This window comes from Sinocyclocheilus grahami, unplaced genomic scaffold (assembly GCF_001515645.1).
Source record: "Sinocyclocheilus grahami isolate Dianchi unplaced genomic scaffold, SAMN03320097.WGS_v1.1 scaffold1382.1, whole genome shotgun sequence".
Taxonomy (NCBI): Eukaryota; Metazoa; Chordata; class Actinopteri; order Cypriniformes; family Cyprinidae; genus Sinocyclocheilus; species Sinocyclocheilus grahami.
The window spans coordinates 407,254-425,603 of record NW_015506561.1 but is presented as its reverse complement, the minus strand read 5'-3'; the positions used below and the strand labels follow the sequence as shown (position 1 = coordinate 425,603).

Sequence of the window (18,350 nt, the reverse complement as noted above, 5' to 3'; positions counted from 1 at the left end):
GGATTTGAGACTTTAGTCTTCGCAACTTTACAGATCTTCTTTGTACACCAAGAGCTTGTACCACTCCAAAGAGAAAGGAAACACTGAAATCGCATCATATGACCCCTTTAAGGGTGCGAAGAACGCTGTCGTTTGACGAGCTAGATTTTCTACAGTACTGCGCATGTCCACTAGGCGGCGCACGGAGCAGCGCTCGCCGTCTGCATCATCTCTCTATAAACAAACCGAAACGACGCCGAGAGGTGGAGCCGCAGCGCCGACAACTGTCAAAAGACCCTTCCTGATAAGACAAGCCCTTCCGTCCTCAAAGCATCTCGTCGTAGCGCGCTCGAATCCGTTATAAACCACATAACTGAAGCGAGTATTCCGTATCTCGTGAGTGTACGAAGTCTCGGTCGCTATTCCGTTATTGCGGAGCGGCTTCGGGTGAGCGGGTTTTGACAGACTGCATGTCTTCCTGGAGACCTACTGAGAAGGTGAGACGACCACGACCGTGTATGAACGCTAACTTACAGTTTCAAAAGCATCGTTGCGTGCTTTTTGGACTAGTCAACGAATGCCATACTGTTACGTGATGTAGAAATGATGCGGCGCGAGCGCGCTACTGTATAAGTTCTAAGCTAAACGTATTTCCACCATAGACTGCAAAGGCTGCAGAGCTACATAATGTGTAAGTTAGTTGTATTCTCATTTGCGTAGTCTGTTCGTGATTATTCATCACAAAACTATGTGCTGTTCAGTCCAAGAAAACATTTAATTTGCATCCACGTCAGGAAGGAAACAAAATGACCCAGTTTTATAACAAGAAACGTTTATTTGTGGTTCAAATTGGCGCAAATATCAAGAGAACCGCCAAAGTCTCGTAAAGTAAGAATGGAAACTCGCTTCTGTGAACTCCTGATCATTACCACAGTATATAACGGGATGGTTGTTGCTTGTGGTTGCATTGGGTATTCATGTTAGTTCATATTTGGAAGAGAAAAAAAAACATAAATCTATTATACATTGTACATATATTGAACATCTTAAGTGTAAAATGTTTTCATTTAACCTTGAAAAAAAAGTGTACAAACAATAATAAAGTGTACAAAATAATAATACAGAATATATATATGAAGAGTTTATTTGCCAAAATGTTTTTTCATTGTGCATTCCAATTAATCTCAATCAAACTGTTTGGGTTATTTATTTTGATTAGGTTAAAAAATAACAAAAATTACAGCTAACTAACACAATAAAAAAACATGATTTATCTGTTTTTATATATATATATATATATATATATATATATATAATTTTTTACAAATAATTAATAATAGTTTTAATTAATAATTAATATTTAATTAATAATAGAAAAGTTGTATTCAAATTGTGTTTTGAATCATTTGCAAATATTACATGAAGAGAGAAGAGTAAAAATATATTTACAGGTTCCCCAGTTAACAGAAAACATGTTAATCATGTAATAAAAAAGATCAAGAAATAAATGAGATGATGGATTTAATGAACACAGCTGAGCTGCCGAGACAACGCTGTCAGTTTAAAAAAGCTGTTATTCAGGCTTATTAGCTGAAGATGGGGGTTTAGTTTTAAACGCACTGGACATGTTGCATCAAACAGCCTCTAAAGTCGGCGTGAATAATACTTCAGTTCTCAATCAATAGTTTCTATTTTGCGTCACTGAAAGCCTCTGTGGCTCATTTGAAGTGTATAGGTTCTTGCAGAGATACTGATACTTTCAGATTGACGTATCTCGTGTCTCATCTTAGAGTTTTCCCCCCAGCATTGACCATTGAGTAGTTTGTAAATGTTGCAGGCATGTTTTTAATGCTGCGTGAGAGTATTAGCTCAATCAGGCTTGAGGATTTGTAGGGAAAAAAGAATAGGTGCTTTCATTACGAATCATGAATGCTGTATTAAAACAAATAGGCGACAGGAGCACCGAATGAGTGTTTGTATTTCTCCATCTGCACAGAAAGGTGGATTCCTAGCTAATTAAAGTGTAAAGTGCAGTCTGTTGTTGAGATTATCCAACTAAAGGGACTTATTGTAACTGACTGAAGGGGAACTGGCGGTCCATGGCCTGAGAATTTGCTCCACGTGTTCTCCTTCACATAATCTGCTGCGAAAAGCTTCGTCACCCTGCACGGGAGGAGCCTGCTGTTTGAGATTAGGAATTACACAAAGATCAGTATCACACTACACTTTGTGACTGCAATGACGAGCTGTGGAGATCGCCTTATTAAGTGTCACATTTATTGTGATGTTTCTCATCTTGGTGATCTTGGTTTCCTGTGAGCAGTGAGTCTGCATTAACACTGCATTTAATGCGCATGGTCCCTATATAGGGACCTAAACACAGTATGAGCAGTAGTACTAGTCATAGTGATGTTTGGTTTATCAGTCACCACTAATAAGTTAAAGTACTTTCTACACAATGTATATGTGTTCTGCAGAGATGTCAAGGCGAAGCACAAGGTTAGTGCCCAAAGGGCCGTCCTCCTTCCCTGATGATGACGCTGCCAGCACGAGCTCCACTGGATCCACCGGTCACATCTCTTATAAAGAGAGCCCAACCAGGTGTGTTTGTATTTGCAGGAGCTCTCAGTACACCATAAAGATAGTTTGCGTGTGCATTTTCACCTGATACAGAGGCTTTCCTGCAGGATCTTCAAGAAGAGGACCGGTCGCAAGAGCGCAGGCAGTGTTTCCCGCAATTCAAGTCGCGCAAGCAGCGTGAGTCAGACACTTTCTGGGCAGCGCAGTGAATTCACTGCCACTGAGAATGAGAATGGTTGGTATCTGCACACACAGGACCTGCAAACAAACAAACAAATGAATTAATAAATACAATTATATTTATGTTTTTAAATTGTACATTTATTATAAATAATAATATTAATTATATATTACATTACATATGAGATAAGAATATGATATATAGTATCCTATATGTGTATAGAATAATTATGTATAATGTATATATAAAAAATATTTTTGTATTTATTATTTATTATTTTATATTACAAAATGTAATTCTTTTTGTATATGCATTTCGTCTCACTGTCTCTGGGTAGCAGGCATGCGCTTTGGTACTCAAGGATTCTCCTCTGGATATTCCTCGGCTGAGGAGCGTTATGAACAATCCACAAAATCAAACCCTAGTAAGTGTGCATTACACATTTTATAAATGGGGGAAACAATCACTGGCTGGTTGGTTGGTTGGGCTGTTTTTTTTTTTATGAATGGTCAAGCAAAGAAGGTTGTAAAAGCTCTACTCTTTATTTTCCCTTTTCTCCAGGTTCTGCCCAGACTGTAGCTGAACCAGCCTTTGTCGTGTGGGACGTGTTTCACTCCCCAGGTATTAAATGGATAAACCCTCCCTTCACCTCACTAACATGAACAATCAGGCTTTTTTCCCCCTGCTATATTCATGTGCTCATGTGTGTGTCGCAGCTCAGGCTCTGGTTATGTTCTACTGGTGGCTGGGAAGTTCATGGTACAGCCTGACCTCTCGACTGTCTCTGATCAATGTGTTTCTGCTCAGCAGGTACAGTGCTCTGTGTGTGTGTGTGTGTGTGTCCTAATTACGAAATGTGTGGCCTTACGAATATGTATGATAGTTGTGTAATAATTCACTGTAACGTTCATGCACCTTAACCTTTATAAGAACCTTTTTATTGTCTAGATCAACATCAATAATTTTTTTAATTACAAAAAAACATAGCAAGCTCAAAACACTTTACCGAGTCTCACAGACTAAGCCTTAAGGAATAGAGAATAGTTGTGATTTCCAGGTCTGGAAAAGTCTTGGAAATTATTAAAAACGTAAAGGAATTAAGTGAATTAAATTAATTTCTAGATGCGCTCCGCTGTAAAATATTTTAACAGCTTCTTCTTCTTTTTTTGAAGAACATTTATATTTACACATGATCACATTTCCTCTTTCTCTCTCTTTAGATGCACAGCAGATATGAGAAAGGTTATACTTCTGGTCCTTCTTTTCATCTTTCTCATTTTTGGTGAGACAGTAGATAGTGACTCTTAAAATATCAAAAAACGAAACCTATGTATTTCAAGATAACCCACTTTGCACACAAGAACCTTTAAGACTGTATACAGTACATGTAGCTGTAAAAAATGCTTGTGCATGTTCATGCCTGAATATATGAGTAATTAACATTAATATCCAATTACCTAACATTGTGTTGCAGGAATATGGTACTGGTTCCCGTTTGCGTCTCGTTCTCCTCCTCGTGAGGTTGTTTCCAGGGCTCCATCTGTTAAACACACAGATAGACCAGTGAAAGAAGCTTTTGATGTGAGTAGATCTTCTCCAGTTCCGTTAGACCTCAAAAAGGTCCTGCATCATACATAGTTATCGCATATTTCTCTTAAATTATTTATTACTATTTTATTAAATGCACTTTTTGCTCTTTAGGATCATCTCCAACATGCCAGCCTGTCTCATTTGAAAGATGAGATCGCCAGCTTGCATGAAAGGGAGGCAAACCTGATGGTAATTCAAATCTAAGCACCATCATGTACAGTATGTCTGTCTGTTGAAGAGGAAGCGTCCCAATTTCTTTCTCTTTGTCTGTTATCTCAGAGAGACCTCGAGCTGCTGAAGATGGAGAGCGTGCGACAGAAGGTCAAATCTGAGGTGAAGAAACGAAACGTTCCTTCTTCCTTTCTACCACCTCGGTTTCTTCTGTCATAGCAACAAAACACAAAACAGGAAATGGTGTCATCCACCTACAGTAACTGTGTTTTTTTGTGCTTGTCTCCTAGATGATGCAAACTGATCTGAAGTCTATGAATGATCAAATGAGGAAGTCAGTTTTTTACTTTGATTTTGTGGACTTTGTTTAATGTTGTTTTGCATGTTGCATCATTATTTCATCCGGTGATGAAATATGTTTAATATTCAATAGTGCTGAGGCTGAACACGAGCAGCAGATTTCTAATCTGAAGTCCAGCATCTCAAACCTTCAGTCGGCCCAAGGTCTCCTCAAGGAAAGAGTTGATGCACAAGACGCTCTCAACAACAACGTAAGGATGCTTTTAGCACATTATAGCGAATTCCTTTGATGTGATGATTGCGATTACTTATTATTCAACTAGTGATGTCATTTCCTCTGCAGCTGAGAGCAGAGCTCTCCGATTGGCTAATAAAACACCTGAAAGATCCAAGCTCATTGGAGTCAACCATAGTGCTCCGTCCTGAGCTGCAGAGGGCGCTGGAGGATCTGGAGAAACGGATACTAGACAAGCTAGTGCATGAGAAAGAGAGCAGCAGAGATGTCTGGAGGGCCGTGGGAGAAACACTGCAACAGGAAGGAGTCGGAGCCGCCACTATACAAGTGTGTGTCTGTGTGTGCTGGGATGCCAAAAGAAAAGAGTGTTTCTGTCAGGACCACTATCGTCAAAATGATAGATACTTAGCATAAAGTTTGGTTTGGCGGTATGGTTCTGTTCTGGGCAAAAAACTCCCTGCCCATCCATGCAGCCTGTCATGAACGAGCAGGTAGAGCAGCAATAATAAATAGAACAAGGCAGATATCATTAATGTACTTTATATTTTAAGTGTAACACTTTATTCAAGATAAAGGAGTCTGATTAGCAAGGAATATCAGAAAGCCACGTCCTGACTGTGGCGAAAGGAGGAGCTGGGGATGGAGGAGGGTCATTTGCTCCTGAGCAAGCTGAAAAGCTGCAGAATAATACTGAATAGAGCTTATATAGGAATTTATATAAGGTAGATAGGTGCCGCGATAGGTGTCGTATTCCTATAGGTAGATGTGATCAGCTGAGAATCAGCTGATGCAAGCTTGACTCACGTGACCTGCCAGAACTAACGCTAACGCTTCATTTTTGAGTTTTAGTCTTAGTTTAAAGTTGAATTCATGATGCCTTTTAGTGAGAATTTTTGTATGTGTAACAGGATGTGAAAGAAATCGTCCACAGGGCAATTAGTCTGTACAGGGCAGATGGGATTGGAATGGCGGACTATGCCTTGGAATCTTCTGGTACTAATTTCCTTTGTTTATTAAGTGTGTGTGTGTGTGTGTGTGTGTGTGTATCACAGGAATAAATAACATTTCAAAATATATTCAAAAACAGAAAACAGTTATTTTAAACTGTGTTAATATTACACAATATGAAAATTTTACTGTATTTTTGATCAAATGAATGCAGCCTTGGTGAACATAAGAGACTTCTGTATATATGTGACTTTACTGGACACACGACTAAGTGTGTGTGTTTGTGTAGGTGCCAGTGTGCTCAACACTCGTTGCTCGGAGACGTATAAGACCAGATCTGCGTGTCTGAGTGTATTCGGCATTCCTCTGTGGTATCATTCAGAAAGCCCTCGGACTGTTATACAGGTAACAAATCGCACAAACACTGTCACATAGACACTGATCTGACTCTCTAAGCTTCCGTGTGTGTGTTGTAGCCGGAGCTGTATCCCGGGAAGTGTTGGGCATTCCGAGGCTCCCAGGGTTTCCTGGTAATCTCACTGTCTTACCCAGTAAGAATCACCCATGTGACACTCGAACACCTTCCCAAAGAGCTCTCGCCGACAGGCCGCGTTGACAGTGCGCCTAAGGATTTTGCTGTCTATGTGAGTTGATATTTCAATGGTTTTTTTTCTTACTGCGTAATAATGATAAAACAACAGCTTTGAGATTCCTCGCTTGTTCTGTGTTCAGGGTATGTCTAATGAGACTGAAGACGGAAAGTTGCTCGGGAAATTCACATATGACCAGGATGGAGAGCCCATTCAGACTTTCAAGCTTCCGGTGAGTCAAAATAGACAATTTCATCAAGTATCATCATCATATCATGGTAGTATATGTAGTATTCCTGTATTTAATAAATACATTACTGTTTAGAAGTTTGGAAACTTTAAGATGTTTTTTTTCCCCCAAAAATGCAATAATACAGTAATATTGTGAAATATTATTTTAGTTAAAATAGAAATTTCTTGTGGTGCTTAATACAGTCGTGATGCTTAATAATTATTTTGTGTAAACCGTGATACATTTTTTAGGGTTCTTTAAAGAATAAAAAGTTTAAAAGAACAGCATTTATTTGGAACAGAAATAATTCATAACATTATAAATGCCTTCATTATCACTATTGATCAATTTAATGCATCCTTGTTGAATAAAAGTATGAATCTTCTATGTATTTTATATATACAAATAAATAAATTATATATTTAGGCTCCCAGGGTTTCCTGGTAATCTCACTGTCTTACCCAGTAAGAATCACCCATGTGACACTCGAACACCTTCCCAAAGAGCTCTCGCCGACAGGCCGCGTTGACAGTGCGCCTAAGGATTTTGCTGTCTATGTGAGTTGATATTTCAATGGTTTTTTTTCTTACTGCGTAATAATGATAAAACAACAGCTTTGAGATTCCTCGCTTGTTCTGTGTTCAGGGTATGTCTAATGAGACTGAAGACGGAAAGTTGCTCGGGAAATTCACATATGACCAGGATGGAGAGCCCATTCAGACTTTCAAGCTTCCGGTGAGTCAAAATAGACAATTTCATCAAGTATCATCATCATATCATGGTAGTATATGTAGTATTCCTGTATTTAATAAATACATTACTGTTTAGAAGTTTGGAAACTTTAAGATGTTTTTTTTCCCCCAAAAATGCAATAATACAGTAATATTGTGAAATATTATTTTAGTTAAAATAGAAATTTCTTGTGGTGCTTAATACAGTCGTGGTGCTTAATAATTATTTTGTGTAAACCGTGATACATTTTTTAGGGTTCTTTAAAGAATAGAAAGTTTAAAAGAACAGCATTTATTTGGAACAGAAATAATTCATAACATTATAAATGCCTTCATTATCACTTTTGATCAATTTAATGCATCCTTGTTGAATAAAAGTATGAATCTTCTATGTATTTTATATATACAAATAAATAAATTATATATTTATATAAAAATACATATGCATTTTTGGCATACCTAGGTATGACCTAGATATGATTTTGTGAAATTGATCCTAAAATTCGAATTCAATTCTTCCTGTTTTCTCGGCTACAGGAAGCGTTAGACGTCTACAGCATGACAGAGCTGAGGATCTTGAGTAACTGGGGTCATCTGGAATACACCTGTGTGTATCGCTTCAGAGTTCACGGAGAACCTTCACTCGCCTGAGAGGAAAGGATTCGGCCTCTTCAGCTTTGGTTTACTCTATGCAAAAAAAAAAAAAAAAAATGTAAAGCTCAAATGCACTGAACTCTTAAAGAATTATTCAGACAGCTTCCTAATGTACGAATACCAAAAAAACGCACATGAATGTTCCGACTGATACCAGAATTTAGATTCAAAAAAATATTTTAGTTTGCATTCCTCAAACATTGATATTCAAGTGCTGATAGGACATTTTTTTTAAATGAAAAGATGTACATTTTTGGTTGTTTACACCGTTTTGAATGGACAGTTGTAATTTTTTTTTTCATATGAAGGACAGGCTTATATTGTGTGTGACAGTAAATATGCTTTTAATAAGCCAAATGAAGGACAAAAAGTGTCATGCTTAGCTAGAATTACCATAAAGCAGCATTTGTGTTATTTTGCTCTGCCTTTTGCAATAGTTTTATCTTCAATATTGTGTTATGTAATAATAGATGGTTCTAAAAATGTGTTTATTCACATCATCATTGAACCATATACCTCTTAAGAAGCTTATAATAGTTGATTGTTTTTGATATGTCCATATGTAACAATGCTGTTTTCTTTGAGCAGCTCTGGATGATGAGTATAGATGGGTACTAGAAATGTCAGATGGTGTACGTCTCCTCTGCGGGACGGGGGAGGACTGGAGTCAAACTCAGGTTTTGGGTTTTCAAACCAAAGTGCTCTTGAGCATCCCAGATTATATAATTCTCTTGTCCTCTTATTTGTATGCATGTGCTTAATGATGCCGTTTTTGCAGTGTGTTCTCAAATGCACACTTGTGAGGTATAAATATTTGATTTGTCCTATTTGATTTATTATTATTTTATTTTGACATCCTTCTACATTTCTCATCTAGCTAAATTGAGCTCTGATGTTAATTTGACAAGTTTACATGAAGTTTCTGTCATATTATTTGATACTATTTTGTGAGAAATATGATTTTTTTTAAATAAATTTGAGATGGTACATGATATGGTGTGAATGCAAATATTAATGCATGAGGTTTTTTCATGCAGAGACATTTTCATGCAGATTTGCATGTATAGCACTGCACTGATCTTTCTATGTGTCATTTAATAACTCATGGCTAAACTTTATTCAAATCATTTGCATGGTTTTATACGCTGGCAATTCAGCAACATATATTTTAGACCTGGATCAATTTTAATTTGACTTCAAATTCAACCTGCCATGCCCTTTTTTTTTTCTTTTTACATGCAAAAAAACACTTTTTTCATATGCATGCGAGACGTGACACATACACATTATCTTAATCACATGCAGCTGTATATATTATGAAATTAAAAGGGTGGTAATATTTTTTTACCCACACTTTTCAGTTGTTTTGCCTCTGCATTCCCTTGTGTGGACACATCTATACATATCCAAAACAATGAGAGGAATCCAGTTTCATTTATCTTTGGCTGACCAGAGAATTTCAGCACACCCTCATAAATGCTTTGTTTTGAGAGGCCGACACTTCACTACACAACACTGCCAGAATTCATTTGCTTTGCTGATTTAGAAATTAAATTGTTCAACCTACTTTTCATGAGGGTCTTGATTTCTGCAGCTCTAAAAGGTGGGAGCTAAAGCAGTGGTTATTATAGACATCTCCAAAATAACACCAATTTCAGTTCTTGGAGTTTTATCTAGTAAACTGAATCAGAACCACTTGTTGGAAACCACTGAGCTAAGGCCATGTCCACACGTACACGGGTATTCTTATAAACTGAGTTTTTCCTTCCGTTTAAAAAAAAAATCTCCGTCCACATGAAAACGCAAACACATGCAATGAAGCACTGTCAAGAGCATGCCAAACCAACAGGTGGCGATATAATCTCAACCGTAAAGCCATGTTGGCCAATCACAAGCCTGAAAAAGTCTCCAGTAGGCGGAGATAACAGCGCAGGCGCCGAAGTCACAAGCCCTTCAGTCACAATCTTCACCCTGGCAGGTGTTTTCAAAAATGTTCGGTTTCAGTAACCTGATGCTGCGTTTGTGTGTGGACGAATGGCCTAACCGCGTAGAAAAAGCTGCGGTTTTAAAAATAACCGCGTTCGTGTGGACAGGGCCGTAAAGGAACTATTTTTGAAAATAGGCTCATTTTCCAACTCCCCTAGAGTTAAAACAGTTGAGTTTTACCGTTTTCGAATCCATTCAGCCGATCTCCGGGTCTGGCGGCAGCACTTTTAGCTGTAGCTTAGCATAGATCATTGAATCTGATTAGACCGTTAGCATCTCACTCAAGAATGACCAAAGAGTTTCTATATTTTTCCTATTTAAAAATGGACTCTTATTTAAATCAAGGAACTTTGCTGCCGTACCATGGGTGCAGCAGGCTCACTGATATTACGCAGCGCCTCAAAATAGGCTAACTTCCATCAACATAAGATTAACCAACGTGACCACCTGCTTGCACAGGGAGCGTGCTGGGGACTATTTTCAGGCGCTGCGTAATATCAGTGAGCCTGCTGCACCCATGGTACGGCAGCAAAGTTCCTTGATTTAAATAGGAAAAATATCTAAACTCTTTGGTCATTTTTCAGCGAGATGCTAACGGTCTAATCAGATTCAATGATCTATGCTAAGCTACAGCTAAAAGTGCTACCGCCAGACCCGGAGATCGGCTGAATGGATTCGAAAACGGTAAAACTCAACTGTTTAACTCTAGGGGAGTTGGAAAATGAACCTATTTTCAGAAATAGTGGAGTGTTCCTTTAAACTACCCACGCTGATCCTCAATTCATTCGCAAACGCATTGTTTTATTTATTTTTCTAACAATTTTATTTCCGTAACAAGTAAAACAGAAAGCAAAAAAACTAAATAAATTAGGTGTTCTAATAAATACAGTATGGTAGACAAAACAAAAACAGTAAGATGTTTAAATTGTCTTACAGTATAGACTACCGTGATAGTGCATCAAAGAAAAGAAAGAGAAATATATTCTACATTATAAAAACAGAGGAAAATGACAAATGAGAATGGTACAGCTATTACAATCACACTATAAAACTACAATGTCTTACATAAAATTCACCTATTTTACATTCATTATTTACAGTTACAGCGGGAAATCACAGAACTCTCCATAGGCTATAAAATGTTTCTTTGATAATTCCACACAACACACATCAGTGATTTCAACGGGACACGCTCATTCTGAGAGTTCAAAAACACACACACACACACACACACACACACTTGTGTCTTTCCGATGTGTACAAAACGTCAAAAACACACACACAAGATACTCCCATATGGAATGCTGTGCACAGAAATTCATTTGACCTGTTGTATCGCTGGCAAACTGGCCAAATATCACATGCACACACTCAAACTCTACTCAAAGTGAAAAAAACTCATTTACAGGTATCTGATATGTCTTAAAAAGTCACAAATACAGGTGATTTATTAGAGGTGAAGATCAATTATGTAGGTTTTTCACCTAAAAACAAAACTAAAATTTATTCTGGAGTGTTTAAAAAGACAGAATAATGTTTAACAGCAGATTACATATATATGCTCACGCAAGTTCAAAGTGAAAAACCTCATTTGATGACTTTGATGTGCGTAAAAAACACAAAATACTTAAGGGTAAACTATGAAGGGTGAACATACTAGGTTAAAAAAGGAAAACTAGAAGTTTTAAAAAATGACAAGGCACATTGAAGCCAGGCATACTGTTTCTCCAAACATGTCTGTCAGAGCAAGTTGAACAGCAGATGCTTCTCAACAGATGGTTTGTACTAACAGCATCATCAATGGTCTGGTTTCGCAGCTCCATCAGATGAAGATGAAGAGGAAGGCTGTTCAGTGCACTCTAATCACGCCACCAGTCACAGTGCATTTTGGTCACTCTCCGTGGTTCCCAACTTGAATATTCCCCCTTCGCTGGAGGGAGTCGACTGTGCAAAATGCATTTCAAACTACTGACATCTGAACTTATGCTGAAGTGGAACATTATGAATGTCTGCTATCTGCTGTACTTTATGATCAACATTCACTTGCACTGATGCTAATACTTTCATTAAAGAGTACATCTGATTGTGCATTACAAAGTGACGACCTTACATTAAAAAGTTGGGTAGATGTAATATTTGGTGACAAGTAACATGAGGAAACGATTTAAGAAATGTTCTGTTTGTCTCCTACTGGAGTGATCATAACTATCTACATTTCATTGAGAAAGCAAGTGAATTTGTTACACAATATAAATATATTTAAAAGATGTGACGCATCTTGAAAAGCAAGAACAGAAGATGTATTGATATGAAAATAGGGATAAAATACCCTGTAAAGTGTTAAAATAACAAAAGATGCTTGCTATGCAGAAGCGTTTTACATAAATGTACATATATATATATATAAAATGTCATATTGTTTCAATGGATTGACATCATAGATTACATATTTTGGGGCTTATATAACTCACTTTTAGTTCAAATATGTTTATATATATATATATAAAAAAAATTGTTTAAATGAGATACAGTTATCTGGAATACAGTATTGAATTGTCAGTCAGCGTACATTTGGCATGTGGATTTCTGACATCAAGAGCGTAGCGGCTCGATCAGGAGTGACCCCGTGACCTCCGGCGATGTTTTACTCTCTCATAGCACAGCAGAAGTAACAGTTAAGGTAGATTTAAAAACCTAAAACCTAGCCAAAGCAATTCCAACGCAAAATACGACACCTCAAACATGTCTTAAAACGATCATCTTTCTTATAGAAGGAATATGATAACTACTCTTACTCCCTGCCTTTCAAACCCGGTGTCTGGCATCCAGCAGCTGCAGTTTGGCTGGCCGTGTGAAGCCATCGGGGAGCACGGGGGGACTAAGACGTGAGTGCAGCCGTGAGAAGGGGGAAATGTTTGATTGACAGCCCGCTGACCCCTTCTCCTCAGTAGTTGCGTGCAGAAGAGTGACCAGGTGAGGGAGGCGAGGTTAGAGGAGGGGTTTAAAGTTGAGAGTCCGCCCCCAGGCTGTTGAGCTCCTCGGGCGAGTGCTTCTCAGCACCTGACGCTGCCTGGCGGAAACCGGCGGAGATTTCATCGAATGTCCGGCCCTTGGTCTCTGGGACTTTGAAGTAGGTGAAGACAAAGAAGCACAGTAAAAATACCGTGAAGATGATGAACACATACGCCCCACAGAGCTCCTGTTAAAGCACAAGAAAGACAGAGAGAATAAAGTTAAACCAGCCAAAACAAATGTGTCCACTTCCTTCTTATAATTCTCACTGGCCTCTTACCTCAACATACTGAAAGCACATGCCCACGATAAAGTTCGCTGTCCAGTTGGAGAATCCAGCAACAGCAAACGCAGAGGGTCTTGGGCCCTGACTGAACAGCTCAGCCACAATGAACCATGGGATGGGGCCCGGTCCGATCTCAAAGAAGGCCACGAATGCAAAGATTGCTACGATGCTCATGTAGGACATCCAGTCGTACTTTTCCTGTTAGAGAGACGGGCAATAATGCCATCAGATCAAATATATTGTAAACCTACGGTCCACAAGGATGACATTCTGAATGATTAAAAACTCTAAACACAGATGCCCTGCCATTTAAGTAAATATATATTATTTGCATACCAGCAAGGCAAGAGCGATGGTCATCAGTACAGCAGATCCAGCCATTCCCAGCAGTCCCAAGAGGTGCAGAGACCTGCGGCCCGCTCGCTCAACTACAAACAGCTGCATAACAATAACAAATCATATTAATATTATGCAAAATAAATACTCTATATTGTATATACAGTACACACTAGTGATAGATAATATTTGGTCATTTTGAGATGAATAACATCATTGAATATTATAAATAATTATTACTACAGCAACAGCAATGGTTCTGTTAGGTTTGTGCTCATGTCTGTTTGCATACTGATACTCACCGACACTACAGTGAAAGCGGTGTTGACGACTCCTGCTCCAATAGTGGCATAAACTGGCTGCTGCACACCTGCCTTCTCAAAGATCTTTGTAGAGTAGTAGAATACCTACACAACAATGTTAGCACCAGTTAGGGTTTGAGTTCAAAATAAAATCGAGTTTATATAAAAACAGTAAAGGTAAAGGTCTATGGTTTGTCTTGGTTTAACCTGTAAACACGTGTGCATGAAGGTACTCACGGCATTGATTCCAGAAAGCTGCTGGGACAGCTGCAGCATGATGGCTATAACCATGGGCTGTCGGTAGAGCGGAGAGCGGAACAGTTCAGGAATGGTCACTTTCTTCTCTCTCATCATCTGTCTGCTCTCCTCCTTCATCTCCTGCATGTCTGCACTCACATCCGTCATCCCGCGCAGCTTTTTAAGCACTAAAGGCACATGAAAACATGTTTACATTGATGAAAACACTCCTGCGCTGGATAAATGGGGATGTTTAGGTGATGTGGGTCCGTGCTCACCTGCTTTGGCTTTGTTTTCCTCATTGCGGATGATGAGGAGAAATCGAGGGCTCTCGGGGCAGAAGGGCAGTAAACAGCACTGCAGCAGAGCTGGGATGAAGGTGAAGCCAAGGAGGAATGGCCACATGGTGGCATTTCCCATGATTGCTTCCATACCAAAGATCTACAATACACAAAGCAGCACATAAATATGGAGAAACAGCCAAATGGTGACTGAAACTGCAAAAATGTCCCGAGTATGTATGTACCTGAGCCATGAGGATGCCAATAACGATGCCCAGCTGGTGAAGGGTGCCCAGGGCTCCTCTGAGGGCTGTGGGGGCCACTTCACCCACATACATGGGCACAAAACCAGTGGACAGACCAGAGTAAAGGCCCACCACAAACCGTCCACTAATGAGCATCTCCCAGGATGCCCCCATCTTAGAGAAGCCCATCAGTGCTGCAGCGATGAAAGCCAGGACATTAGCCATGAGCATGGAGTTCCTCCTGAAATGAGAAAAATAGGAAGAGTTTTATAATCAAACATTAAAATCATCCGATTACCATCAGAAACAAGGACTGAATAGTATATATGGAATTAAATAATGTAAAAGATGGTGGTGCCATAATGTTAAAAACATATCAATGGCTACAACTGTATTTCACCTTCCAAAGCGGTTAACAAACAGCCCGACGGAGAAAGATCCAATAATGCCGCCCACAGAGAAGATGGCCACAGACAGAGACCACAGGGTAGTCATGGTTGTTTTAGGGATGTTGTCATTATATCGATCAGTCCATGTCTCATTGTAGAAGGCCTCAATGATCTACAACACAAATACAGTCACTTATTACCAGGGTTATTATAATTACTAGAATTGAAACTAATAATTTAATATCACCAATCTGCTCTGGGTGCTTGTGATTTATGTTGTAATGAGCAATTCTGTGCAGCAGGTGGCTCACTGTCTCGTTCAGTATTGGGTAACATGGTTTTGTAATGAAAACTGAAACCCACAGAGGGAGTCAGGTTTCTCTGAGATCTCTGTGTGAAGTGTTTGTTGTAGTGATCAGAGGAATGTCACCCAATAAGATTCAAGCTGCGTTATAAAGGGGAAAAAATAAAGTTTGTTCTGCATGATCTGTTGACATGTTAAGGTTAGGAAACCAGTTCTCTGCGACTACTTCCTGTCTCTCCTTTCTCGTCATCAGCTGTCTGACACCTTAGGCATGCAGAAAGCCCTTCAGTGCATCAGCATCACATAAATATCATGCACGGTTAAAGTCATGTGCCTCTGGGTTTGACCCATCATTATACAAACCTGTTACACAACACCGTGGTGTTTGCTTTTATAGAATCACTGCTAGACACATGCACATAGGAAGCGATATTAGTTATTACACAAGCCTATTACTTCTACTAAATGTACTCTTTTTTTCATATGAGGGGCTAAACTGTTTATCAAATAATAGTCTTTAAAAATCATGTTTAGTTAAAGTAAATGCTCAACACAGCTGTCCACAGTCCCAATCAACTGCCATTGTATGAAAAAAGAAAGTCAAATGGGTTTGGAAAGATGCAGGTGAGAAACCGATAACAGTTTTCATTTGACCAGGTTGATCAGGACCTTTAATGATTTATTATGTGAATGAACTCCCGCACTGAAGAGTGCAGCAAAGATCCACCTGGTCACAAATATTACAGTCTATTCATAGAGGAGTTTTGCGCTAGATAATCCATTGTAACACTGTATAATTTTAGTGATTTGTGAGTGCAGTGCGGACAACAAGCCCTTGAGGGTGCAGTAATCTTATCGAAGTGATTATTTATAGAGAGGGTCTGTGTCAGACCCACACCCACTACCGTTACTCCTATTAAGGCCTCAGCACAGCCCTATCTCACGTGCTAAAACTATTGTTACAACCATCAGAAACACAAACAGTGAAAGCAAACACACCATTCTTTGCCAGAGGCCAGTATGTACAGAGTCTGGTGGTATTTAAGTAGTTGAAACGGTCTATGATAATAAAACTCTGCCTGATAACAATAGGCAGATAAATGGCCAATGTTAAAATCATACTCTATATTGTCTAAATGAAGAAAACCCCTAAAAATGAAAAACAAATGCTAAAATTACGAATGCTACAAGTCAATCTAGGCAACACAACATTATAACGTACAGTATAAAAATGGGTATTAATTTCAAAGATTAAAAGTTACTAAATTATTAGCATTTTAAAGATTAACTTTAAGTGAGCGTTAGATGGCAATCTACTCCAATACAAATCTAATACTAATAATTAAAAAAAAAAGTTTTTAAAAATGGCTGAAAACTGAAATGGTATTGATATTAAATATTAGATAGCACAACTATTTTCAGCAGTGCTAATAAGAAATATTGTTTGAGCACTAAATCAGTATTTTAAAATAAAAGTATCATGTGACACTGAAGACTGGAGTAATGGCTGATGAAACTTCAGCTTTTACATCTCAGGAATGAATTACATATTAAAATATATTAAAATAGTACAGTACAGTAATAGTATTTAAATATATATATATATACACACACACACATACATACATGCAGACACACATACAAATCTTTTTCTTTATGGTAGGTATTAATAAGTCAATTTCTGGTTTCTCTAGACAGGAAGAGGAGTGTGAGTATTTAGTGAGAATATAGAATCTATACACTCCATATAGTGTTTAAAAGCCAGAAAAGCTCCATTCACATAAGCAAAGCCTGGCCCCTAGTTCAACACACATGTCTGAACAAGCTCTGCTATGTGTGAGAGATGACCTACACCCTGTACCAGAACAGAGAGCATATTTAATGTATATTTGATAAGCAGTTAGTCACTTATTTAACAAATATTAAATTTGTTTAACATTTGTTAAGGCAAACTTGAGGAGATGTATAGAGCAACTCTGCAGTCCTCCTGGAGTTGTACAGGAGGCATTTGTGTTATGTTGATGTGAGAGTGTATGTGTGTGTGTCCACTGACAGACAGGGATTTGGAAACAGCTTCAGCAGTACATGACTGAGTGAAAAGGGCAGCATTTTAATAATGTCAAAGTCCAAGGACACACCTGGGACATCAGGGTGAACAATAAAGAGTTTGCACATGCATGAGTACGTGCTTGTCACTCACCTTTTGCGGAGCATTGATGACACCTGTGTTGTAGCCGAACTGAAGGGAGCCGATCACAGCCGTCCCGACAGTCAGCATCAGCGGGAAGGTCAGTTGCTGTTGAGGGAAGAATAAAACAAAACGAGTCATTTTTTTGCTACACAATGAATTGCATTGAATCTCCATCACGTCCCATTGTCCAACAGAGCTCTAATAACCTCAGGACAAAAGCAAAGATTGGTCAGACCTGACTGTAATAAACAGAACTATTCTCAGAGGTGTGGTGACCTATTGTTTGACATTCTGATAAGTGTCAGGGTAGCTGTAGAGCCTGTTTTAATTCTGTTCTTCCTCAAAAATGAAACACATTTTAGCCAACCTGTGCTAACTGCTAGGCTACTGCGCAGATGACAAAAACGGTAACAATCATAAAGTTTATGACGGTCTTTTATCTGAAAGGTTAAAAAAAGAAACACAACCCAAACATATTTACATTTCTATACCCAAAAGAATTCTGAATTTTAACATTTTAGATGATTTTTGAAGATAAGTGCTATGCAAAATGACAAGCATTTCCTTCTCTTTCAATATAATAGAAGTAT

At 38.5% G+C, this 18,350-nt stretch overlaps 2 protein-coding genes and 1 long non-coding RNA gene across 5 annotated transcripts; 1 reads left to right on the top strand and 2 right to left on the bottom strand.

Annotated features, from left to right (window-relative positions):
- The first annotated feature begins 236 nt into the window (after positions 1-236).
- Positions 237-8,312, top strand: LOC107569809 (SUN domain-containing protein 2-like). Of its 3 annotated transcripts, none has more exons than XM_016255966.1 (19): positions 237-476; positions 2,457-2,580; positions 2,667-2,794; positions 3,081-3,164; positions 3,302-3,361; positions 3,457-3,550; positions 3,961-4,022; positions 4,215-4,321; positions 4,442-4,519; positions 4,610-4,663; positions 4,792-4,835; positions 4,935-5,052; positions 5,145-5,363; positions 5,945-6,029; positions 6,274-6,389; positions 6,461-6,497; positions 7,233-7,363; positions 7,452-7,541; positions 8,075-8,312. In XM_016255966.1, the coding sequence occupies exons 2-19, from the start codon at positions 2,459-2,461 to the stop codon at positions 8,186-8,188; spliced, it is 1,743 nt and encodes a 580-aa protein (XP_016111452.1). In that variant the 5' UTR covers positions 237-476; positions 2,457-2,458; the 3' UTR covers positions 8,189-8,312. The 3 variants fall into 3 exon arrangements, with proteins under 3 accessions (XP_016111452.1, XP_016111451.1, XP_016111453.1); XM_016255965.1 differs by having other exon boundaries at positions 3,078-3,164; XM_016255967.1 differs by lacking the exons at positions 7,233-7,363; positions 7,452-7,541 and adding an exon at positions 6,717-6,806 and having other exon boundaries at positions 6,461-6,628.
- On the bottom strand, positions 2,750-9,834 carry LOC107569811 (uncharacterized). Its single transcript, XR_001606951.1, has 3 exons — positions 9,759-9,834; positions 4,198-4,280; positions 2,750-2,817 (listed from the first exon to the last, which is right to left on the bottom strand). It is a non-coding gene; the product is annotated as an uncharacterized lncRNA (long non-coding RNA).
- A 2,855-nt stretch (positions 9,835-12,689) lies between these two features.
- On the bottom strand, positions 12,690-17,932 carry LOC107569806 (solute carrier family 2, facilitated glucose transporter member 1-like). Its single transcript, XM_016255963.1, has 9 exons — positions 17,770-17,932; positions 15,277-15,437; positions 14,877-15,117; positions 14,629-14,791; positions 14,351-14,538; positions 14,114-14,218; positions 13,812-13,913; positions 13,470-13,673; positions 12,690-13,376 (listed from the first exon to the last, which is right to left on the bottom strand). The coding sequence occupies exons 1-9, from the start codon at positions 17,896-17,898 to the stop codon at positions 13,179-13,181; spliced, it is 1,491 nt and encodes a 496-aa protein (XP_016111449.1). The 5' UTR covers positions 17,899-17,932; the 3' UTR covers positions 12,690-13,178.
- Positions 17,933-18,350: the final 418 nt, after the last annotated feature.